We start from the raw sequence: 25169 nt of genomic DNA, 5'->3' as shown, positions 1-25169 counted from the left end.
GGGGCACATATGTCCCCGGCCCTCATCCCACTGGCCAGTCCCTCCACTGTGTGAGCACAGTTTAAATCTACCCAATGCACTGTGGCTTCCGTCAGCCCAACCACACCCAAGTGACACAGATATCCAGGATGGACCCTCTGCGATCCCTTGAGAAGGACATTTTATACTCCAGGCTGCTGTCCATGCTCTCCAAATTGAATCCTTGGCCTGTCACCCACTTAAAAGTTAAAAATAAACAAGCCGCATAGACTAGAGTTCTGATTCTTAAGAAGCAGAGCTATGGCTTACCACCGAGCTCAGCCACGGCTGTGAAAAGGTGGGTCAGCGCCTTGCTGACTGTTCCGAAGCCAACGAGACCAGGCTGTGACTCCAGGCTACATTACACACAGGTTCCGACTTGCAACGGTGCTTTTTGGACTCACTGACTCCTTGGCCTCCTCTGTGTGAGGGGGTCAGGATGAAGCTGGAGGCCAAGAGACCATGGTAGCTCAATAGTTCTAAAGCTGGTGGGGTAGTAGAAGACCTTTGCTCTCAAGTTAGCTTGTGTTCCGCTTGAACATGTGCTACACCAGTCAGGTTTAGACCAGGTCTCAGCGAAACAAATTGCAATTTGTTTCGATCTTTTTCTTTAAAAGAAAATGTGACACTGCATGTCACAATTTGCAGCGGGTGTTGTTTGTACACACACACACACACACACACACACACACACCACATCCTTGGCAAGTTGAATGGGCAGAGAGAAGAAAACAGAAAATCTCTAAAGCAAACTGCCCACTGTACAGATATTGTATGCATATTGTGGGATGCATGGGAATCCTGCATCCCGACTGCAGTCTGGAACTCTGATGATCCAAGAGTCTCTCCTCTTCCCCAGGCTTTTCCAGAAGGGAGAACAGCACCCCGACCAGGTAGATGGCTGTGTTCAGGAGACATTAAAGACATTAACTATTCTCCTTAACAAGCAGGGCAAGTGGAGTCTGGGATGAAGTGGGGGGTAGCTCACGGATGTAGCAATCCAACACTCGACAGCCATGGTAGAGGTCCTGCTTTAATCCCCCAGGAGGACCAATGACAGGTAAACAACAGGTGCTCGCTCGCTCGCTCGTGTTCTCTCTCTCTCTCTCTCTCTCTCTCTATCTCTATCTCTCTCTCTATCTATCTATCTGTTTGTGTGTGTGTGTGTGTGTGTGTGAGAGAGAGAGAGAGAGAGAGAGAGAGAGACTCCCTACCTCCCCCCAGTGAGCCTTACCCTGCCCAAGAAAAGGGCCCAAGTGGTGCCCAACGTAACTAAGAGGTCACCACTATACTTAAGAGAGCTTGCTCTAGAAATACTAGAGTTCAATTCCCAGCCCTGCCCCTCAAAATCCCAAGTGGTCCTGAGAAGGGAACCAGTTTTTCTGTGTCTAGAAAAATAGGGAGACAGTATCGACGCACAAGGACAAAAGGCACAGCCGTGGAGGTGTGCAGAAGGTTCCTAGCAAAACAAGGCAAACATAACGTTTCTGGTGCACACCTATACTCCCCAGCATGTACGAGGCAGAGCAGAAGCTCAAGGTCGTCTCAGCATCACAGGTCTGGAGCTAGTCTGGAATACATGGGACCCTGCCTCAAAAAAGCAAACAACAAACCAACCAAACAAAAAAGCAAACCTCACATAGAAACCAGAGACCCTGAACAGGCTCCACTGTCACCAGGCAGAATAAGGGACTCCTTATTTCTGACTTGAGGGCTGAGCCTGGAGACGTCTCTCCAGAGCATACAGAACACGGGAGAGGGGAGTAGGGAGAGGAACTTCACAGTGGAGAAACGCCACCACTCCTGAGCCAGGCGACCAGAGTTGTGCTTGTAGCACATGCCCTTTGAAGATGGGATGAGGTGGCCCTGTGCACGCTGATCCTACAAAAAAAAAAAAAAAAAAAAAAAAAAAAAAAAAAAAAAAAAACCTCCTAGCTGCAATCCAGTCACCAGGAAAGTACCTGACATGGCTCAAATAAGGGACGTCCTCCAATACACAAAACCTGTGTGCAAATCTATCAGGATCGTCAAACACCAGGGCAGGCTGAGCAAGTGTCACAGCCAAGGAGCCCAGAGACACAGAACTGCCAGATGGAATCCCAGGTGGATGGGAACAGAAAAAGGACATTAGAGGCCAAGTGTGGGGGCACATGCCTGTACTCTCAGCATTGAGGAGGCTGAGGCAGGAGGATTGGTGCAAGTTCTAGGCTAGTCTACATAGCAAACTCCAGGATAGTCGGGGCTACAAAAACCCTGTCCTGGAAGGGGTTGGGGGCAGGGATGACAGCAGGGACCATCCAAGGAAATCTGAACAAAGAAGGGATTGAGTCAGTAACTGCCCTGCTTAGTTTTATGCCAATTTGACACAAACTAAGAGTCATCTGGGAAGAGAGACTCTTAATTGAGAAAACACCTCCATAAGATTGGCCTGTAGACTATTCTGCGGGCCATTTTCTTGATTAGTGGTTGATGTGGAAGCTCCCACCTCACTGTGGGTGGTGCCACTCCTGGACAAATGGTCCTGGGTGTACGAGAAAGCAGGCTGAGTGAGCTTTGAGGATCAAGCAAGCAGTGTTCCTCTGTGGTTTCTGGGTCTGTTCCTGCTGTCAGGTTCCTGCCTTGAGTTCCTGCCTGGGCTTCTGTCAATGGACTGTGACCTGGATATGTAAGCTGACTAAATCCTCTCTTCACCAAGTTGCTTTTGGTCACGGTGTTTTATCACAGCAAGAGAAACCTAAGATATTCACAGCATGTAAATATTGGCTCACTCACTTTGTCAATCATATTTAATGCAAGATCTTAACAGGAAACTGGATGAGCCGTGTGCAGAAATTCTCTGTGAAGCCTGCTGTCTTCCTATTATATCCAAACTTGTCTAAAATTGGAAGTTTATTTTAAATTAATCAAGGGATCATAGTCTGAGATATTGTTTTGGATGCAAGACAGGAACAGCAATTGTGGCTGCTGCCTGGTGTGGATCCTCTTTTGCAAGACAAAAGAGTGATGATGCCACATGATATAATGCAGATTAATAGAAATGGGTTAATTTAAGTGAGAGGAGCTAGTTAGGAACAAGCCTAAGCTATAGGCCAAGCTTTCATAATGAATAAGAAGTCTCTGTGTCATTTTTTTATGAGCTGGTGGCCCAACGGAAAGTCCAACAACACTTGTCCAGGAAGCTGTGTTGAGCATGGAATGAGGTCTGGACCACCAGGAAAGGAACAGAGTGGGAGATGCTTGAGAGCACTCCTGAGAACTGAGTGGGCAGGTCTCCGTGCAACACAAGTCCACATGTCAACCCACCTCCTAACCCCACCCCATGCTCAGGGTCTAGACAGACAGGATCAGCATCTCCACGTGAGCAGGTAGATTAATGGGCTCATCCTGGCTCAAGCCTGTGTGTCCTGGCCAACTACCTCCAAACTACATTTGGGGAAATTCCAACTCTCTCTCTCTCTCTCTCTCTCTCTCTCTCTCTCTCTCTCTCTCTCTCTCTCTGTGTGTGTGTGTGTGTGTGTGTGTGTGTGTGTGTGTGTGTGTGTGCATACATGTGCAGACACACCAGAATGTGCATGTGGGTGCACTTGAGAAGCCCAGGAGGCAATAATGAGTATCTTCCTCAGCCATCTCCATCTTAGGAGACAGGGTCTCTCACAGAACCTGGCACTGGTCAATTTGGCTACACAGGCTGGCCAAGGAACCTCCTGTCCCCATGTCCCCAGAACTGGAGCTGCAGACATTCTCTGCCACACCTGCTCTTTTCACGTGGGTTCTGTGGCTCTGAACTCAGGTCCTCCTGCACTTACAGACTCAGCATCTCTGGAGCCCAGAACTATTAACTGTCTAAGTCAGCTGCTCTGTCCCGAGAAGACTCACCTCCCATCTCACAGGGGACATGAACCACAGGAAGGGAACCCCTCAGTTTCCCTACAACATCCCCAAAACATCCCCACATTCACAAGCCGTTCCTGCTCCCTCTCTCCTACTGAAAACTCAGATGACCCTGTTCCCATTAAAGTTGCCAAGGCCCCCCACCAACACTATGATAATAACAATAATATTTTCTTCTTTTCCCATGTGTATCTGTGTGTGGTAAATGTGTATATGCAGCTATGCATGTGGTGGTGTGATCGTGTGTGCATGTGTGGGTGTATATGTAGACACCCCAGGTTAAAGTGACATTGGAAGTCTTCCTCAATCACCCTCCACCTTATGTCTTTAGACGGGATCTCTCGGTTGGATCCAGAGCTCACTGATTCAGCTAACTGGTTGCTCCAGAGACTTCTGAGCAGAGACTTACGGGTGGATCATCACACCTACACAGCATTTACGTGCATTCTGGGGATCCGAACGCTGGTCCTCACACTTGCACAGCAGACACTTGAACAACTGAATCGTCTCTCTCAGCAAAAACAACATTAATCAAAGATGCCACCTTCCCAACTCCACAGTAGTGACAAGAGCCACGACCGGGATAACATAATAACTAACGATGCCAAACTGTCGCCTTACACCTCCTGGACGTGAGAGCCATCTGTGCCCACTCTCCTGGAATATGGAGCCATCCTTTGCCTCTGCTCATCAATCACACCCTCTTTGCGACACTCTCCCATGAGTCCTCACCCTGCCCCTTGCCGTGTGACATCATGGCTCCTGTGTCACAAGGAGCTCGGCTCCATGGGACATGTGTAGGTAAGAAGCTGGCACAATGTACTAAAACCCAGACTCTCTCATGCTGGGGCCTCAGCTCTCCCCCTAAGAAGATCATTCTCTAGCTGGCTCGTTGCTCCCACAAGGAGCATGACAAGAAATGCTAGCAAAACAGATGCCCTGGATAAAGTGTCCAAGAACAGGGTCCCTAGTTTAACCATGGGTGTGAGCCATAAAATCAAGGCCCATGGATCTCCAGCCTGTACACAGAGGCGTGCAGGAATAATGTCCGAAGCTTGACTCCGCAGGGGCAGAGGGTCACCCAGCAGTGGCTGGCATGCTCAAGGCTCCCATCTCTCTGTGGCTAGGGAGATGGCTCCACTGTTCTTACAGAGGACCCGAGTTCAGTTCCCAGCACCTATGTCCAGTGACCCACCACGTGTAACTCCTGTCCTGTGGGGTCTAATGCCCTCTTCTGGCCTCCTCGGGTACCCGCGCTCATGGACACAGATACACGCACATGCATAGTTAAAAGTAGAAAACATGTATTTCCAACAATAACCTTGTGGGCTGTCTTCACACACAGGCATCCGCCAATAGTCATTCTACTCCTTTCAGTCTTGTGCTCACCTGACACCGACACTCTTTCCACCCTGACTGAACCTTCCCAAGAGTTCTCCATCAGCACCTTGTGATGAATTCAACGGCTGGTCATTCTGCTACTCGACACCCCCGCAGCACGGACCACTGCCCCTGCCTCATTCACAGAACTGTCTCCCCAGAATCCTCCAGTGCTCACCCTCTGACCCCCCGCACTACCACCTCTCTGCTTTTCTTGTTCCTGCAAAGCTGTTGTGTGGTATTGTATTCCCCAAATATTGTGCACGCTTAATAAACTTATCTGGGGTCAGAGACAGAGCAGCCACAATATTAAACATAGAGGATAGGCAGTGGTAGCACACGCCTTTAATCCTAGCATTCCAGAGGCAGAAATCCATGTGTTCAAGGATACAGACAGGCATGGTGACTCATCACACCTTTAATCCCAGAAAGCGAGCCTTTAATCCCAGGGAGTGGTGGTAGAAAGCAGAAAGGTATATAAGGTGTGAGGACCAGAAACTAGAAGCATTTGGCTGGTTAAGCTTTCAGGCTTTTGAGCGGCAGTTCAGCTGAGATCCATTCTGGATGAGGACTCAGAGGTCTCCAGTCTGAGGAGACAAGACCAGCTAAGGATCCGGCGAGGTGAGGTAGCCGTGGCTTGTTCTGGCTCTCTGATTTTCCAGTGTTCACCCCAATAACTGGCCTCGGGTTTGATTTTATTAATAAGAACTTTTAAGATTCATGCTACACTGCTGCTCCTTGGGTGACGGACAAGCCCTCTCCTCACACCCCCACACACTCTCCTTGCTCTCCTCTCCTCACCCCCCCACGCTCTCCTTGCCTCCTCTCCTCATCCCATCACCCATATGCTCAGTTATTATCTCTCAATCTTCACTCACCCACATCTACTTCTGTCCTCTTTTTAGTTGCTCACCTAAACATCTATCTACTGGGTATTTATCCTGGGTGTCCCACAACTAAGCCAAAACCACGGCATCAAACCCCCAAACACCTTCCCTTCTGACCCACTCCTCTCCCCCAGGACTGATGGATAGCACCAGACATCTAAGCCAGAAGTCTGGGCTTCGTCCCAAACCCTCCCCACCTCCCACACGCCACCAGTCAGGAAATGCTGCCCGTCTCCCCTCTTCCCTGTCTTCCGGCATGTCCTATCCTAGCCCGTGTCTGCCCACTGATCTGGGCTATGGTACTTCCTCGGGCTGCAGCCTCTCCTGTGACTGGCCTCCCTGGCTGCCCATCCTCCACCTAGAGCATGTGTGGTCCAGGAAGAAGCCGCTCTGACCACAGCAGCCACTCACAACCCTCGGTGGCTTGTGCACCCTGGACAACAGTTCACCTCTGTGGTGAGTGTCTCTTCTTCACCCTTGTCCCCCAACCACAGGCTTTCTCCCCCACCCGGTGACCTCATGGCTGGCCTCTGTGTTATGGTTTGGGCTTTCTTTCAAGCTTTGTACACGCGCACGCGCACGTGCACGCACGCACACACACACACACACACACACACACTGAGCACACCCCGCTCTCACTTTTCTCACCCCTCCCCTTTCCCATTAGTCCTCTCTGTTCCATTAGAGCAATGGTTCTCAACCTTCCTAATGCCATTACCCTTTACTACAGTTCCTTGTGCTGTGCTGACCCCCAGCCGTAAAATTACTTCACAGCTCTTCATAACTGTAAGTTTGCTGCTGTTATGAATTGTAAATATCTGATATGCAGGATAATTGATAGTGGACCCCTGTGGGATCTCAACCCACAGGTTAAGAACCACCTCTTTAGAGTTACTTCTACTTTGGTGTTCTCTCTCTGTCTCTGTCTCTCTCTCTCTGTCTCTGTCTCTGTCTGTCTCTCTCTCTCTCTCTCTGTGTGTGTGTGTGTGTACATAATCATGTAGCTGCTATATAGAATAAGGAACACAGTCGAGAAAAGACACACAATATTTGTCTTTCTGGAAACTTTTCTCTAGCCATATCCATTTTTCTGCCAATAACATAACTTCCTTCTTTATGGCTGAAAAAATCCATTATGTAGATATCCCCCATTTCTCTATACAGCCCAGTTGCTGGACACCGAGCTTTGTTCTATAACTTGGCTACTATGAACAGGGCTACCATAGACACCGGTAAGTCAGCATCCCTGAGATGTCTACAGCTCTCCTGTTCCCCCAGGAACCCTGTCTCTAACCTGTGGCCTCTGTATACACCCCACCAGAACATCCAGCCGCCTCCCTTTCCTGGCTACCTGATGGACCGTCCTTTCCAACACTCCTGCCTGGTTTTGCAACAGGATTTGAGCCCAGTGGGACAAGGTGAGCCACAGCCCTCCAACTGGCTGCAGACTCCAGGCTCAGTGAATAAGAAGGTCAAAACGTGTCCACTTCTCCCTCAGGAGAAGCTCCCTTATCAGACACTTCATGATCATCAAGCCACGAACCCCATCGTTTAAGATTAAATGGCTACCACAGTAATTAATCACCGGCTCATTCAACATTGTCACAGGCACCAATTATGGCTGAGTCTCGCTGTCACTAAGAACAGGGACAGGTGAAAAATGTCTTCCTTTATTCAAAGCTGCTTTCGAAATGGAAATCTGGGTTGTCTATTGTCTTGTCTGGTTCGACTCACTGTAGTTCTCCAAATCGCCAGTAGAGGGAACTGTTGGCTTTGGAAATTCAGCATCCTACTAGGCGTACAGGGATTGTGGGAATCTCAATTAGCAGAGGAGACACGCCAGAGCTGGGGCAGCAGGCTGGAGGAAGGCAAGCCTCCCTTCCTGTCTTCCGGGATACAAGAGCAGAGCACTGGCTGGGGCTGCTCTGCCTGACTGCCCCTCGGGTGCTGGGATAGTGTGCTACAGGTCTGAAAGCTGGGTTTCCTGGAAGAGGCAGGATGAGGCTAGGAAAGCAAAAGCTTACCAAAATTCTAATCTTTCCTTTAAAACAATAAAAGAGAGAAGGAGAGAGAAGGATGGAGGGTGGAGAGGAAACAAGCCGCTCATAAAAGTCAAGGTAAAACAAGATCTTCATGATTGGAGGTAACTGACGAATTGTTTTAAAAATGAAGGGCTGGCCGATACTCACATGCATGCATGCACACATGCACACACACCCACCCACGCACGCACGCACGCACGCACGCACATGCACACGCATGCACGCACACACCATTTTAAAATAATAAAAGGAAGTCTGTTTTTTAAATAGGGGTGGAAAGATGAATGGATGATCAAACGTTTGTACTGTTCTTGTAGAAGACCCAGGTTTGGTCTCAAGCACCTGCATCTAGTGGCTCTCAACCACTGGAACTCTAGTTCCAGGGGAACATGATGTCTCTGGCCTCCATGGGCACCTGGACTTGTGTGCACATCCCCCACCCCTCCCCCAGACAAACACATAACTTGAAAATAAATGTGTTTTGCAAATGAAGAGCTGGGTTTCGTGGAACCAGCCCACAACTCTGGTTGCTCAAGAAGCTTTGGTAGGGCAACTGTTAAGTTGAAGTTCAGCTGGGCAAAGCAGTGGGACCATGTCTCCAAAGAACAAAAGGGCTGTGGGTGTGGCGCAGTGACCCTCCAGCTCTTCCTCAGTTCTCCACCTCCTAAGGGCAGGGGAGCTGGAGAAACAGCTCATGTTAAGAGCACACTCTGCTCTCCCGGAGGACTCAGTCCGGCTCCCAGCACCCACGTCAGGCAGTCCACACCCGCAGGGTCCCACCCCGTAGTTTCATTTCTGTTGCTGTGATGAAATGCCCTGGCAAAAGGCAATTTGGGGGAGAAGGGGTCTATTCCGCTGACAATTCTGAGTCAGAGTTTATCACTGAGGAGAAAGCGAGGCCAGAATTAAAGCAGCTAGTCACATCACATCCACAGTCAAGAGCAGAGAGAATGAATACATGCTTTCAACTCAGCTCACTCTCTTTCTACATTTACACACTTCAGAACCCACACCGAGGGAATGGTGCCACCCACAGTGGACTGGATCTTCCTATATCAATTAATGTAACCAAAACAACCCCCGCCCGCCCGCCTCCCAGACATGCTCACAGGTCAACCTGATCTAGACAACCCGCCATTGAGACTCTTGGCTCAGCTGATTCTAGACCCGTGGTTCTCAACCTTCCTGATGCTCTGACCCTTCAACACAGTTGCTGCTACTTCGTAACTGTAATTTTGCTACTGTTGTGAATGGGAATTGTAAATATCTGATATGCAGGGTATCTGATATGGGACCCCTGTGAAAGGGTCATGTGACCCCTAAGGGGTTCGTGGCCCACAGGTTGAGAACCACTGTTCTAGATTGTGTAACGCTGACAAACTTGGACCATTGTACTAGTTCTATCCTTGACATCTTGGTGGAAAATGGAAGTGAGCCCAGTATGCCATGAGGACCGTGCAGCGCTGTGGAACTTCCACAGAAAGAGCTCGCAGCCAGACCAAGAGGAAAGGTTAAGGTCACAATCTCCACATCGTCGTCCTAGTTACGTATGGTGGTCTGAATGAGAACGGTCCCCCAGAGGCTCATGTATTTGAATGCTGGACCACAGTTAGTGGAGCTGTTTGGGAAGGATGAGGAGGTGTGGCCTTGTGGGAGGGGGTGTGTCCCTGGGGACAGGCTTTGAGGTTGCAAAGGGCAGAGAATAAAGAATAAAGCCTGAGATTGGATGGCATGGTGACCAAGGTTCCGTGGGGACCTGCTGAATGCAGATTAGCAAATGTGTTAAGAGTGGGGAAGGAATTCTCTCTCACACACACTGCCAGCAGCAATTTCTAGACAATGGTTGAAATTAAGAAATCAAGCAGATAAGATGCTCTGGCCTCCCTGGAAAACCAAGACAGTCTCACTTTCCTGCTTTACCTTGAAATTCGCAATGCCTTTGTGCCCCTCTAAAGTCATCTTGTGGGGGGCCGTGGTGCTGCCACTGGAGTGGGTCCTGGGGGGGTCCCCCATGACATCTGCTAGGAGAACCTCTGAGACCGAGGCCCTCAGAGTGGGTCCCCTAATCGGGACACTAGTATATGACACTTGGTGACAGGCCCAGGCTGTTAAAACACAAACTCCAACTCGCCTGCAGTCGTTTACCAGCTCTGTTTAAACGGGGGTTACCCTGCAGTCAGTGTTTTAACCAGCTCTGTATTAAACTGTGGGTGGATTAACCAGCCCTGGGCCCGGCAGTCAGTGTTTTAACCAGCTCTGTATTAAACTGTGGGTGGATTAACCAGCCCTGGGCCCGGCAGTCAGTGTTTTAACCAGCTCTGTATTAAACTGTGGGTGGATTAACCAGCCCAAGTTCTGCAGAGGCAGGAGTCAGGCTGAGAATGCACCATGGGGCTTAGGCAGCCTCCCGCATTTCCAAAACCAACTATGGAGAAAATCTTCATCAAGCTGAGACAATTAAGACAAAAAAAAAAAAGGGGGGGGGTGCTAGGGAGATCAGAGGTGGAAGGTTTGCCTAGTATGCACATAGGAGGCCCTGGGGTCACCCCCAGCACCAACAGGGCAGGGAATGGGGAGACAGTCAACCCAAGGAAAAGCATTTCAATTTACATTTGAACGGTTGTGTACGCCTCCTCCCTGCTACCTCCTAGGCAATTTGCAGAATGAGAAGCCTGGGCTGCCAGCAGCATGTGGGGGCCTGGAGGTGGGGCAGGGTGGGATGGGCAGGGGGTGGGGTGGGGTGGGGTGGGGCAGAGGGGGGGGGGGGGGGGGGGGGGGGGGGGGGGGGGGGGGGGAGAGGGGGCAGAGGGGGTGGGGCAGAGGTGGGAGATCGGGGTGCAATAATAGAAGTGGGGGGGGGAGGATAAAGAATGGATTTTCTTTTTTAAACCAAGAAACCGTTCATTATTCAGCCATCAGGCACTAACTACTGTTGCCTCCACTGGGCTGTCGAACAGACCATGGACCATCTGTGGTCAAGAACAGTCGTCAGTACAGCCAACACGAATCTACAGACACCCTGGAAACACTACAAGGGTCTATTGTTGTTTTGTGTGGTTTGCCTTGGGTTGGTGGGTCGCTGTTTGCTTGGTTTTGGGGTGTTTGTGACTAAATCGGTCAGTGTCAGGTCCCAATCCTCCAAGATGACCATTCGGCTCAGCTGAGGCTGGACTCTGACCAGATAAACACTCGGCATTCCGTGGAAACCTTGTAAAGTGGGTTTCTGTTCACCAGAAAAAGCCAGGACTTCATTATTCACTCCTCTAGCCCCCCAACCTCCAGAGGGGGCATCTAGTTCTCTATTCACTCAAACAAGCCTCCAGCAGACTGGAGCCCCACACTGGTTCCCAAGCTGTTCCAGCTAACCTGCCCTCCTCCCCTTACGACTGGCAGGACTCTTCCACCGTTTTTTTTCTATCCTCTCCGCTTCTGTAGCCCTGGCAACTCCCAGTCTTTGCCTCTCCCTGAAATGTAGCCATGGCAGCCCCTACCTCAGATGCTTCTATCATCTCTGTTATCTACAGTAAAAAAAAATGCCTCCTTAACCATGGAGTGGCCATTTCAGTGTGTGTGTGTGTGTGTGTGTGTGTGTGTGTGTGTGTGTGTGTCTTTAACTGCTCCCCTTGCAGACATCCAGTCTCAAGTGTGACTGTGAACTTTGCAGACAATAGCTCATGTTGCAATGTTAGAAGGTTGGACGCTCCTTCTGGGAACTGGGCAGCTGGGAGAGGAGTTCTCTTTGTTCCCACTCACCCCTTGACTGCTTACGTTTCTTTCCAAACACTGGGCAACACACTTACATAAACAGCACACAAGATCCTCCAGGCCTTGTGCGGGGAGCCTCACACAGTCAAGTTCATCACCCTCCACCTGCTCAACCCAGTCAGAGTCAGTGGATGTGACGGTGCCTCCCACAACTCAGATCCTCTGGGACCTGGCAGCCACTCCAGCCCACCCGCAAGTATTCCCAGGCTGTCTGAAGAGAGGGCCCTTCCTAGGCCAGCAGGTACCAACCACCCCAGCCAAAAGGTGGGCTCTACCTACCTCAGCCCTCGCAGACCCCACACCATGGAAAGGAAAGAGCTAAGGCAATGGGGAGCGGAGCAGGAAAGAGAATGCCCAGGGCACTGAGCAAATCGCACCGTATCCCCTGACCTGGAGCACAGCTCCAGAACCTCTTCTCAGGAGCCAGGTCATCTGGAAATTCAAGCAGTAGAGGCCAAGCATGGTTTTATGGAAGAGACGAAGGACCCCCTCTGGTTGGCAGGAAGACAATGGGACTCAAAGTAGGCTGTGCGGCAGAACTTTAGTTAGCTGTGTCCCCAGGACCTGAGGGCGTGCAGCCCCGGAAGTTGGACATCCCAGTGGCTATAGACCATAATTGTCCTTCCTGACGACAAGCAGAAGGGATGTGACACCTAAATGCAATGTGTGGTCCTGATGTTGCCCTGGTTTAAACATCACACAACTATTAGGGATACGGCCCTTGCCTATAAGGATGTACCGGAGGCCATGGGGACGCTGTATCTCAGTTTGGGGGCACATACTCCAACTGTGTCCATGCTATGCTTCTTGGGTGCAGCAGTGATAGGCATAGCCCTCCCTGTCTTGGGAGATGCTTGCTGAAGCATGGGGGTGGGTGACTTTCAGATGGGGTGAGAGCTAATCTCTGTCGTCAACTTGACTAATTTTGGAATGACCTAGGATACACACCCCTGGCTATTCTGTAAGGATGCTCCCAGAGAGTTTTAACTGGGGAGAAAAGACCCACCCCGAATGTGGGTAGCACCCCTCTATTACATAGAGACCCTGACTGCATAAGAAGAGAGATAAGTGTCAGCTGTTCAATTCCTGACTGTGGTGGCAATGTGACCAGTGACCCAAGTCCCCACCACCACAGCCAAAGAGGCTCTCCACCCCGTGCTCCCCTCCCCACACCCCACACCCACACCCCGTGATGGACAGCACCTTCCAACCACTGAGCTCAAAATAAATCCTTCCTTCCGGAAGTGGCTTCTGCGGGGCAGTTTGTCACAGCCGTGAGAAGAGTTAATAATATGGGCAGTCAGAAAACACAAAAGGCAACCGGCGGAATCACCAGCTGCCACCAGGTCTTTGGTTCTTTGCTTTGAACTGCTCTGGATTTCTCACAATAAAGCTTTGGGGAGAACTCCCTTGCCAGCTCAGGAGCTGTGGGAACCGGCATTAAAACAAAAAACAAAACAAAACAAAACAACAACAAAAAAAAAAAAAAAAAAAAAAAAACAGTGCAATGCAGGTACCATGAAGCATTTCCCCGCGCACGCGCGCAGAGAGAGGGTGGTGGATGGAGCCGGATGGGCTGCTGTTCCACTCCACAGGTGAGAGTGAATGCCGGAGGGCTTGAGAACACCACCAGCAGATGGAGATTCCAGAAGCAGCTGGAAACTGTCTCCTGAAGAAAACACACACCCAGGAGGAGTCCAAACAAGCACACGGAGGAGCTGGGACGGGTGACAGTAAGTTTCTGTGGGCTTTTTAAAGGCTTATTTATCATTCTTTAGTTTACGTGTGTAACTGTTTCATCTGTCTGCATGCGTGCATGTATGTGCGCTGCATGCACGCCTGATGCCCACTGAGGCCAGAAGAGGGTGCCAGATCTCCTAGAACTGTAGTGAAAGGCAGTCATGAGATGCCATGTGGGTGCTGGAAACTGTATCTTGGTTTCCAATGTCAAGCGTGAAGGATGGATGACATTTCCAGGTATCAACAAACTAAAAAAAGCCAGTGGGACTCAAACTACTCCTTCCAGCACCTGGGAGGGAAGAAAGTGGAGAGGACAGAGGGAGGGAGGGAGGGAGGGAGAGAGGGAGGGAGGGAGAGAGGGAGGGAGGGAGAGAGGGAGGGAGAAGCCAGGGGAGAAGAGCAGGAGGGAGGGACAGCCAATATTATTATACCCAGTCAAGTTGTTGCTCATAGGTATACAGACCAGAAACATTTCAAACAGGCAAGAATTCAGAGAGCATCCCACGGGCATTAAACACTGGCACGCAAATCGATCAGAGAAGCCATCTCCTCTTTACAGTCTCGCCCATGTCCTTCCCCCGCTTATCCTTAACCTCCATCAACCCCACGAGTGTTTCTGGTGCCGGGACCTCCTTGTTGGTTATCCCAGCATTCCAAACAGAGCCAATGCTTCTCCAGCTCCCTGTTTCTTGCTTTTTCTCTCTTCACAGTCAGTACTGGCCCCTGACGAGACAGACACCCGAAAGCCCGGACTCTACCTCATTCATCACCCACAGCACCACCACCGAGAGCTCCGCTCCGGGCACCCAGCTCTCCTCCCCCTGTGGACTCTCCCTGCATTATGACACTTGGAATCACCCTGCTGGGCACTGAGAGGCCCAGCCCCTACCTTCCTTGCAGGACTCTCCAAACCACAGGACCCACACCATCCCTGGTCCCCTCCTTCCTGAGACCCATTCCTGCACCTCCACCCCAGCCCCAGGCTTTGAGATGCATTAGCTAAGGTTTAAGCTCATGTCTTCTGAGCCCTGGCCCTGCGCCCAGGCCAGATGAAATGTCCCCGTTCCATACACACAGCACACCCTTCCCCAATGCCTGAGCAGTCAGTGCTGAGCTCTGTGTCTATTTCTCTGTCCTGCGAGCTGGAGAATGAGTCAAGGCAAGGTAGCCCCTCACTTCTGAGCCCCTGGTCCCTGACACAGTGCCTGGCCCACAGGATCTCCTGTATGAGGGTTGTGATCACCCAAACCTACCACCAATGAGACGGTTTGTTGTAATTGTTAACTTGACACAATCTATAATCGTCTGGGGGAAAAGTCCCAATGAAGGATTGTCTAGGTCAGGCTAGCCTGTGGGCATGTCTGTGGAGGGATGACTAACTAACATAATTAATTATGTTGATTGATACAGGAAGACCCAGTCCACCGTGGGCGGCACCACCCCCTGCATGTAGGTCCTAGATCGTATAAAAGTAGATAAACGGAACTGAAGAGCATGCCTGCATCATTCTCTCCGCTCCTGCCTGTGGCTGCGATACAACGGTCTTCAGTTCTTGACTTGCTTGCTATGACAGACCGTGACCTGGAATTGTGAACTAAAACAAAGCCTCTTCTCTCCCTCTAAGCTGTCTTTTGCTGGTACTTTATCACAGGAGCAGAAATTAAACGAGGACAGAGGCGCGCTCATACACCTGCTGCTGGAAGCTGAGACATGGTCTTCCAAAGCCTGGGATCCTAACAATGGAGATCGAGTGCCCACTCTAGAACTGGGAGAGGGAAAGGGGGGGGGGTGTTCCGGCACAGTCCCTGGTCCTGGTGATCTCAGGAGGCTCTCCACCATGTGTACCAGGACTGACCAATGTGGTGCACAGACTACCCCCACTAAGAAAGACGGGAGAGCAAGTGCCAGTGTTTCTGGGCTCCCTCGTGTCCCCTGATGAGATCCACCCAGAGTGAACTCGACACGGAGCCTGGGAAGCAAGAAAGGGGCAGCAGAGGTCTCTTCTCCTCGGGGCAGCCGCAGCCGTTTCTGCCAACATCACCACACTTGGGGCACTCTCGCCAGCCTCAGAGCCTTGGGTCCAGTTCCCACCTGCGCTGGACAATCGTACATCAGCCTGACACAAGCTGAAGTCATCTGAGAGGAGGGAGCCTCAGTTGAGAAAATGCCTTCATAGATCAGGCTGTAGGCAAGCCTGTAGGGCATTTTCTTAACTAGTGATTCATGTGGGAGAGCTCAGTCCATGGTGGGTGGGGCCATCCCTGGGCTAGTGGCCCTGGGTTCTATAAGAAATCAGGCTGATCAAGCCAGGGGAAGCAAGGCAGTAAGTAGTGTTCCTCCATGGCCTCTGTAATTAGCTCCTGCCTCCGGGATCCTGCCTTGTTGGAGTTCCTGTCCTGACTTCCTTCAATGATGTGCAGTGGTATAGGAGTTTAAGACAAATCAGCCCTTTCCTTCCCAAGGTGTTCTGGGCATGGTGTTTCATCATAGCAGTAGTAACCCTAAGACGCCACCCAAGCTGCCCCGCACTCCTTCAGGACACACGGGCCTCTTCTTCCTGGCTTAGCCATAGGCAGCTGTGTTACACTAAGAATGTGACTTATGTCCTTCTTGGTGTCTTGGGGACAGGTTCCAGGACCCTGTGGATACAAAGTTCTCAAGTGCCTCATATAAGTGATGTAGGAGAGGCTGGAGACATGGCTCAGAGGTTACGAGTACTTACTGCTCTTCCAGAGGACAAAGGTTTGTTTTCAGCACCCGCATGGTGGCTCACAACCAGTAATTCCAGTCCCGAGGGTTCTACCGCCCCCTTCTGGCCTCTATGGGCACTGCATGTGCATGGCGCACAGACATACAAGCAGGCAAAAATACAGATAAAGTAAAAATAATTTTTAATTTTTTGTAAATAGTGTTGTAGTGGGATATAACCTACACACATCCTCTTGTGTGCTTAAAACATCTCCACATTACCTACAATAACTAATGCAGTATAAATATAACGTAAATATTCATTACACTGTATTTTATGCAAATAACAACAAGGAAAAATGTCTATGTGTTTTAGTGCGGACATATTATTTTTATTGGAGTGGGTTTTGTTGCTGTTGTTTGTTTCACTCACGATCAAATCCAGGGCCTTATATTTGGTTAGCAAACACTTTACCACTAAGCTCTTTATAAGCCCTGTTCCAGATCCAGTTTCAAGAATGTTTTTTTTTTTTTAACCAATGTTGAATCTGCAGATAGGAAATCTCAAGATACAAAAAGCTGACGGTGAGCTATAGAGGCTATATATGTATATGCATATATTTTTTTTAAAATTTGTTTGTTTGCTTATTTAGTCAGCTGGTTATTTGGAGACAGGGTCTCACATACTCCAAGCTGGTCTCTAACTCCAGATACAGCCAAGGATGACCTTGTGACCTTAAGCTTCTGACCCCACTGCATCCACCTCCTGAATGCTGACATCCCAGATAAGCACTGCGGAGACCTGGCTTGGCCAGTGCTGGGGTTGAACTCGGGCATTCAGCATGCTGGGCAAGCATTCTTCCAACTGAGCTACACCCCGGCACTCTGAACGCAGCGCAAGCAAATCCACGGGAGCCGCCGCGCATTTGTGGGGTGTGCGTATAAACTTCCAGAGATGACCGTGACACGCACTTGGAACCTCATGCACACGACTCTTACTAATTCCGTCTCAGTCCCTTACATGAATTCTCTGAAGCTCAGAGAGTTGTCCCTGGCGTTTCTTTACAGGTAAAGTGCAAGGTCACCTTCTCAATGTACCTAATTATATAACTGTCAGTAAAGCATGTGACTGTGACTCCTGCCCACCAGCACCGTGCCACCCAGTCTCGGAGGGTGTCCGTGCCCTGAGCAGCAGGCAAGCTTGCCTTCCTGAGGCAGAGCTACGGTGGAGACACTGGCTGGTGACGGCTCCATTCTGAACCCTGCAGGAGTGGGTAAAGCTGTCGTTCCAAGAGCACAGAGAGGATGTGCGCTCCCGCATTTCAGTCCGCCCCCTCCTGGCACCTGCTAGTGGCAGATCCATTGCCATGCTGGTGGCATACACCCAGGAGCCACGGGAGCCTGCCCTGCCCGGCAGCACCGCCCTGGAGGGAGACCAAGGCCAGCTCTTACCTGCCTGTGCAGCTGTGATGAGGGCCGTGTTCCCTTCGCTGTCCTGCCAGTTGACGTCAACGTGCGGACATTCTGCTAAGGCCACCACAGTATCCACAAAGCCATGGTAGCACGCCACAATAAGGCCAGTCTAGGAATGAAGGGGGGAAATGGGTCAGAGGCACACAGACCAAGCGTCGTCCGTGAGCTCTGGGGACCCTGAGGGGAGGAGCTGTCCTCCAGGAAGCTGGAGGAGAGGCAGCAAGGTCCCCAGGTCTCAGAATGTTCAACTCTGCACATGAGCAGAGTCCATCCCCATGAGGCATAATGTGTAGGGACATGAGTGAACGGCTGGACTCTGCCCTCAGAAGTGTTTCCCTCTGATGGGAAAGAAAGCGCACACATGCACACGCACGCGCGCGCGCACGCGCACACACACACACACACACACACACACACACACACTGCCAGCTTCATGTACATTAGATGGCTGTGTGGAGCAACACAGGATGTGAGTGTGTGGCAGGATCCAGGGTCTGTGCAGACTCACACGGAGTGTTTGCGCCCAGTTTTGAGGGACACAAGGGGACACAAGCCAGCAGGACAAGGACAGGAGACAACCTGGGCAGAAAATGACAGGAGCAAAGCCAGACCTAGGCGTGTCCATGAGGGGATTCCCAGGTGGCCCAGAGGCTGGGGCAGAGTGAACTGAGGGGGTGGCACCCAAGCCCATGGGGCAGCCAAGAGCTGGAGCACTTTGGACAGTAGGTGGTCCATTTTCAGTATTAACTATGTATGCTGGGCAGAAATTGGCTCCAGGAGACCAGAGGAGCAATGTGCTGTGGAGGCTGAGCAGGGGACAGCGGCCTGAGGTGGAGCCACGGTAGGAGACATGTGTGGACTCTCTATCACGAAGATAGACTTGCTGTTAGGATGGACTCAGGGTGAATGAGAGGAACACAAGAACCGAGATGACACCAAAGTCTCACCCTGAACAACTGAGTGGGCATGTCCACCACCAAACCAGGAGGAGGCTCTCGGGACAGCATGTATTTTAAAAGGCAGCCATGCAGACCACAGCACCCTGCATCTGAGAGGAGGGGACTGTGGAGTACCAGAGAGAGGTCTGTGCAGGGTGATTTTGGAGATTACTGACCAAATATTTGCCAGATTATCAAGAATATAAAGCTGGGCAGTGGTGGCGCACACCTTTAATCCCAGCACTCCAGAGGCAGAGGCAGGTGGATCTCTGTGAATTCAAGGCCAGGCCTGGTCTACAGAGCTAGTTCCAGACAGCCAAGGCTACACAGAGGAACCCTGTCTCAAAAACAAAACAAAAAAGAATAAATAAGAAGAAGAACCTCCTCCATTGCCGGTGGGAATGTAAGCTCCTGCAGCCACAATGGAAATAGGTGCATAAGTTCCTCACAAGATTTAAAAACAGAGATCCCATCTGACCCAGCTGTAACCACTCCTGAATGCATGCCCAAAGGACTCAACGTCAGCACCTCACAGAAATCTCTGAACGTCCATGTTATGCAGTGCTATTCACAGTAACCAAGACAAGGACCTAGTCTACATACCCATCAACCCACGAACGGATGAGAAAACGTGGTACAGGGGCTGGAGAGATGGATGGCTAGTAAGGCTCCCAGCCCCCACGTGGCCCTTCACAATACCTATAACTTCAGTTATGGGGGCTTCCATGCCTTCTTCTGGCCTCTGGAGACTTCTACACATACATGGTTCCCATAAATTCAAACACATACATGCACGTGAAATAAATCTTTTAAATAGAAAGAAAATGTCATAAAGAGGAACAAACATATGTCATTTGAAAAAAAATAGAACTTGGAAGCTGTGGTTTGAAAAAAAATGGCCCTCAAAGGGAGTGGCACTATCAGGAGGTGTGGCCTTATTAGACAAAGTGTGTCACTGTGGGGGTGGGCTTTGAGGTCTCTTTTGCTCAAGTTTCCCTCACTGTAACAGTCAGTCAACTTCCTGTTGCCTCTGAGTCAAGACGCAGGACTCTCAGCTCCAGCACTGTGTCTGCCTGCATGCTGCCCTTCTCTCCACCATGATGATAATGGACTGAACCTCAGAATCTGTGAGACCCCTCAATTAAATGTTTTCATGTATAAGAGTTGCAGTGGTCACGGTGTCTCTTCACAGCAACAAAAACCCAAACTAAGAAAAGAGCATCATGTTAAGTGAAATAAACCACACTCAGAAAGACAATTATGGTATGTGTGTTCCTCCAGATGCAGAATCTGGGTTTCAAATAAACACACACACACACACACACACACACACACACACACACACACACACACACCATTAAAGCAGAAAGGACCCTAAAGGGACGGATGGGAGATGGGAGAGAAGAAAAGTAATAGGAAAGACAAATATTGCATTTTTCTCATATGCAGAACCTATCTACATAAAGATTACAATAGCATTAATTACATACATTATATAATCTCAGACATAAATGCAGAAGGCAGACCATTTGTGGAGTCAGCAAGTGGGCAGGAGAGGGTAGCGGGACTCAGCACAGAGCTGGTGCTCAATAAATGTCAACTGAAAAAAATCTCCAAAGAGTATATGACATTAATGACAGATATAGCTACCAAATTCACCACACTGACATGGGTAAACTGTCCCTGTGTCCTCTGGTCCTAACAGGGGACAGCATTTGGAGTTACTACCCAACACCTCTGTTGAGTAAGTAGGTGGGTGGTGAGGTCCACCCCAGGAATCCGAGCTCCTCCTTGGCCTCTGGCAAAATGAGGAGGGACACTTTGACCAGCTGGCATTTCCATGACAGCAGGTGAGACGAGAAGGAGGGAGTGGAGAGATCTGTCCTTCTGCAGGGTGTGCTTCCAACAGCAACAGCAAGTGCAGACATCCTGAAGCTAGGTCCGGGCATCTTACATCTGCATGCTCTATCCCACCAGCCCTGTGCAAACAGACTCATGGTCTACTTTCACAGGATGAACACTGATGCCTTCAGCTAAGACCTTCCTGGAGAGGCTACTTGGAGAGGGACATGGCGTGGTGGAATGCAACGCTATATGCTAGCTCTCAAGTCCCCAGTGTCCCAGCCAACAGTCACGAGGGAAAGGGGCTGCTATGTGTTGTTAGTGGGAATTAACCCATCCCTTGCCTGGGGCAGGTCCCTCCTGAGCCCATGGATGATGATTCTAATTTTTTCCCACTGGGCCCTGGGCCACAGCCCTCTCCACGCACAGTCCATTGAAATCTTTGGTGAGCCAAAGCAGTAACAACATGGAACCACCAGGCCACCAGGCTACAGACAATCCAGCCTGTGATTAAATAAGCCAGAACCTAAGGAGGCCCCAGGAAGGCTGCTCTTACAGAATGGCCTCTGCCGCCCCCAGCAAGGAGGGGGAACAGGAGCAGGAAGAGCAGGAGGAGCAGGAGGAGGAATGGGAGGAGGAGGAGAGGGAGGAAGGAGGAGGAGCAAGGGGGAGGAGGAGAGAGAGGAGGAGGAGGAGGAGGGAGAGGAGGAGGAAATATCAAAATCCTAACCATAAGTTCCCCAGAATACGGCCCACAGAGCTGACAAGGTCCTTGTAGATGTGACTGGTAGGATGAACTCAAATCCACTATGGTGGATGCCCTTATAAACAGAGGAACAGCCTGGGAGAGGGTCACGTGAAAACGCAGGCAGAGACCGGAGTGATGAGCTTTCCAGCCAAGAACACCATGAACCCCTGGAAGCCACCAGGGCTGGAAGGGGCAGGATAGAGGGCAGGCTCTATCAACACCACGGTTCCAGAGTGCTGGGCCCCCAAACTGCAAGACAATAACTTCCTGTTGCCCGAAGCTAATTTAAGGCCAAACTTAACCTGGGAGAGCTGAGGTGTACATCTGTGTCACCTCTCTTCTAGGGCTGTGGCAGTGACCGCCATGGTGCAGGAGAAATGTCCACCTCTGAGTGGCTATTACCACTTCATTGCAGGAGAAATTTGGAGAAGAGTTTTAATGGGGCCGTTTGCAGTCTCCCGACTGTGTCCTTTCAAGTCCACTTAGCACAATTATTCTCCAGGGAGTTCATGCACCTGGCCACTCCTGTGCATTTCCATGGGAGTAAGGTTGTCCCCAGTCCCTGGGGTCTGGGCCAACCACCTCCTCACCCAGGAGAGGCATGTGACCTAACAGGCCCAATGAGAGACGAGAGAGGTTGAGCGGGTGCAGCATGCAGATGGCACTTGGTTATAGCTGTGGGGGGGGGGGCATTAGGAGGCACAGGGTCTAACTGCCATTGTGACCCTGGGAGGGGAAAGGCTGTTGCTTCCGCCAAGGCGAAGACCCAGAGCCCAAGCTGTCAGGTGCAGTGTGAGCAGCTGCATCCAGTCTCCCTGCCTAGATGGTCCTGGACTTTCCACTCAGGGGGCAAAGTCCACTATTGCTGTTCTTAGGATTTGTTGTTGCCGCTGCTCCGGGAGGTAATAGCTAACATCAGTTCGAAATGGGTGTGTGGCAGTTTCAAGGGAAAGGTTCTTAATTCGTTCACAGACTTGCTGTATCTACTGGACCACCCTGGCGCTAGAGTCACCATCAGATCTATGCTAGACCCTCCCAGGTCTGTGACTCACAAGGAAAGGACTCCAGTTTTGGAACTCAGTGATATTCTCTCAGGAAGAATTAAAAAACCATGACTTTGCCGGGCGGTGGTGGCGCACGCCTTTAATCCCAGCACTCGGGAGGCAGAGCCAGGCGGATCTCTGTGAGTTCGAGGCCAGCCTGGGCTACCAAGTGAGTTCCAGGAAAGGCGCAAAGCTACACAGAGAAACCCTGTCTCGAAAAATCAAAAAAAAAAAAAAAAAAAACCATGACTTGGTTTCGTCAGTAGACCAAGGGAGAGGTAGATTAAAAGAGCAGGGATTCCATGCTGCCCTTTGAAAATGTATAAGCAAAACATCCAGGCATGACATCTTCACACACACACACACACACACACACACACACACAGAGAGAGAGAGAGGCATGCATGCATGCATGCATGCATGCACGCACACACACATACACACACACACTTTGGAGAGATGTATTGGGTAGGCAACTCAAGAAAGCACCAAGGTGAGATCCAGTTCAAGGAGACACCTCTTTGTCCCCAAAGGCTTTACCTGGGGGTACTGGTGCTATAAACAGTTTGCCTGTCTGCTGCTCCTCTGACATGGCCACCAGCACTCTGCCTTCAAGTCACCTGTGGACTTGTAACCCACATTGTGATGACATCAGAAGGTGGGACCTTTGGGAGGTGACATATCATGAGGACGGCACTATCATGAATGGGATTAGTGCCCACAGAATAGGGACCCTAGACAACTCTCCAGATCCTTTTCCAGCAGTCAAGGACACAGAGAGAAGGTGGCTATCTGAGACCTGAAGAGGCCCTCATCAGAACCAAACTAAAACCCTGACCTCTGGCTTCCACAGACTACAAAACTGCAAAGGATGAAATTCCTACTCTTCGTAAGTCATATGGTCTATAGTGCTTTGTTACAGCAACCTCAGCTGACCAAAATACTTCTAATGGCAAAGACTCGGGGTTACCTTCCCTGACACACAGATTAACAGTCACCCAGTGCAGGCTCTCGGGAGCCAGATTTGATAATTAAGCCTCTCTCAGAACAGCTAAGGTATGCTCTGCTCTATGGAGGGTGCCAGGTTTAAGTTCAGAGCAATCCCACAGTGGCCCAGCGCTGTTATAACCAGATGTTCAATAAAAATGTTACTTATGAATTGGCCATGGTGACATATTGCTGTATCTCAGCATTTGGGGGGCAGAGGGCGGAGGCAGCAAGATCTCAAACCCAAAGCCAACTTGAGCTCCAGGGCCAAACCAATTCAAAACTACAGAAAAAGAATGAATTTTCATAAGGTACCTTTCCTGTTATCATAATAAATTGCCCTGCCAAAAGAATATTAGATCACGTGCCCACATGTTTCAAGCTCTAAGAAATAATATTGGTGTTTTGAACTGACGTCCATACAACAGCATAATCAGCTCCATAAAGGCTGCCTGATACTCTCTGGCTGATACGGTTTTTGAAATAGGTCATCCATACTTTATAAAGTAAAATTTTTTCAGCTCTTTAGTTTTAAAGAGAAAGAGCACAGAGCGCTGCAGAGGGGCGGCTAGAAGAGCGAGGTGCTGGAGTTGGCAGTCTTCCTGCCGACCTGGTCACTGCACGAACTTCTCCGTCCTCCTCACTCAACTGTCAGTTCACCACCGCACAAATGAGCTGGAATGTTCTGGGCACCACCTGGGAGCCCCTGGAACTCATCCCGAACATCTCTGGGTCGAAGCATCGCTCTAGCATCTGACAATTTCCTGACTTAGAAATCAGATATACTGCATATGCTATAACTTCTTTATGCGCTTACATGCACGCACGCACACATGCACACACACACACACACACACACACATACAGAGTTTTTCTTCAAAGTAAAAGAAGATTCTCTGCCATACCTTCTGGCCTTTTTCCATCACCAAAAGCACCCCTGAAAAGAACTCGTGAGTCTAGAGGATTACACTCAGTTATTGAACAAAGCCTTTCTGCTTCTCCTTGAGGAGTATATAGGACCTGGTGATGTCTGCGGGCCTAAGGCTTGCTGCACTTGGGAGCTGATGCTCCTAAGAGTCATCCATGCAGCATGTCTGGATTAAAGGAACAGAGAGACTACCGGCTTTGTGCACACAACCCAACTGCCCTTGAGAGAAGGCCTAGGTGGCAGCTGTCGTTGCTGCCCCCAACAGGATCCTCCTGTAAGTACTCCAGTTCCGTAGGTGGTTATATGGCTCTTGGGGTCCCTGGGTCTTGATCAGCCCTTCTCTCGTTCTCCTGGGACCACTGTCACCGTGATGCTAACACTGAGGGGTCTGTTCCACCCACCCCCTGAAGAAGAGTTCCCAGCAGAGGAAACAGGCTTGGGTGACAGCAGCCTGATGTTGGGTCACAAATGAAGACTGCCAGGAAGAGGGGGTGACTAAACACAGGGGTTCGGGATGAACCAGCAGGAGACAGGAAGCAATGGCACTCATCTTCTGCCCCAGAGCCTTGGTGACTATGCAAAAATAATCAAGACCTTCATCACCTACCTTCTTGGGCACTGGTCCAAAGGCCAGCATAGCCACATTGGGAACTCTAGTTCACATTCCAGAATGAATGGGGAGCTGCTCATGAGGATCCACCTCTAGCTGAGGAGCTACGGATCACTGAAGGCGTCTGGGGAAGAAGAGTCCGTTTTCTTTAGGGATGTCAGCCTTGGTGGGCTGCCTGTGCCCTGCAGA

At 50.4% G+C, this 25169-nt stretch overlaps 1 protein-coding gene across 2 annotated transcripts in view; it reads right to left on the bottom strand.

The window, feature by feature from the left end:
• Window positions 1–25169, bottom strand: part of Ankrd33b (ankyrin repeat domain 33B) — a 78662-nt gene that overhangs the window by 12175 nt on the left and 41318 nt on the right. Inside the window, exon 2 of one of the 2 annotated variants that reach the window (XM_028882032.2) lies at window positions 17864–17993. The exons of the other annotated variant lie outside the window; for it this stretch is intronic. Within the exon in view, the coding sequence (XP_028737865.1) occupies window positions 17864–17993 (130 nt within the window). The remainder of the gene's footprint in view (window positions 1–17863; window positions 17994–25169) is intronic. 2 annotated transcript variants of the gene reach the window in all.

The sequence above is a fragment of the Peromyscus leucopus genome, chromosome 11 (assembly GCF_004664715.2).
Source record: "Peromyscus leucopus breed LL Stock chromosome 11, UCI_PerLeu_2.1, whole genome shotgun sequence".
NCBI classification, from domain to species: Eukaryota; Metazoa; Chordata; class Mammalia; order Rodentia; family Cricetidae; genus Peromyscus; species Peromyscus leucopus.
This window is presented reverse-complemented; position numbering and strand designations above follow the sequence as displayed.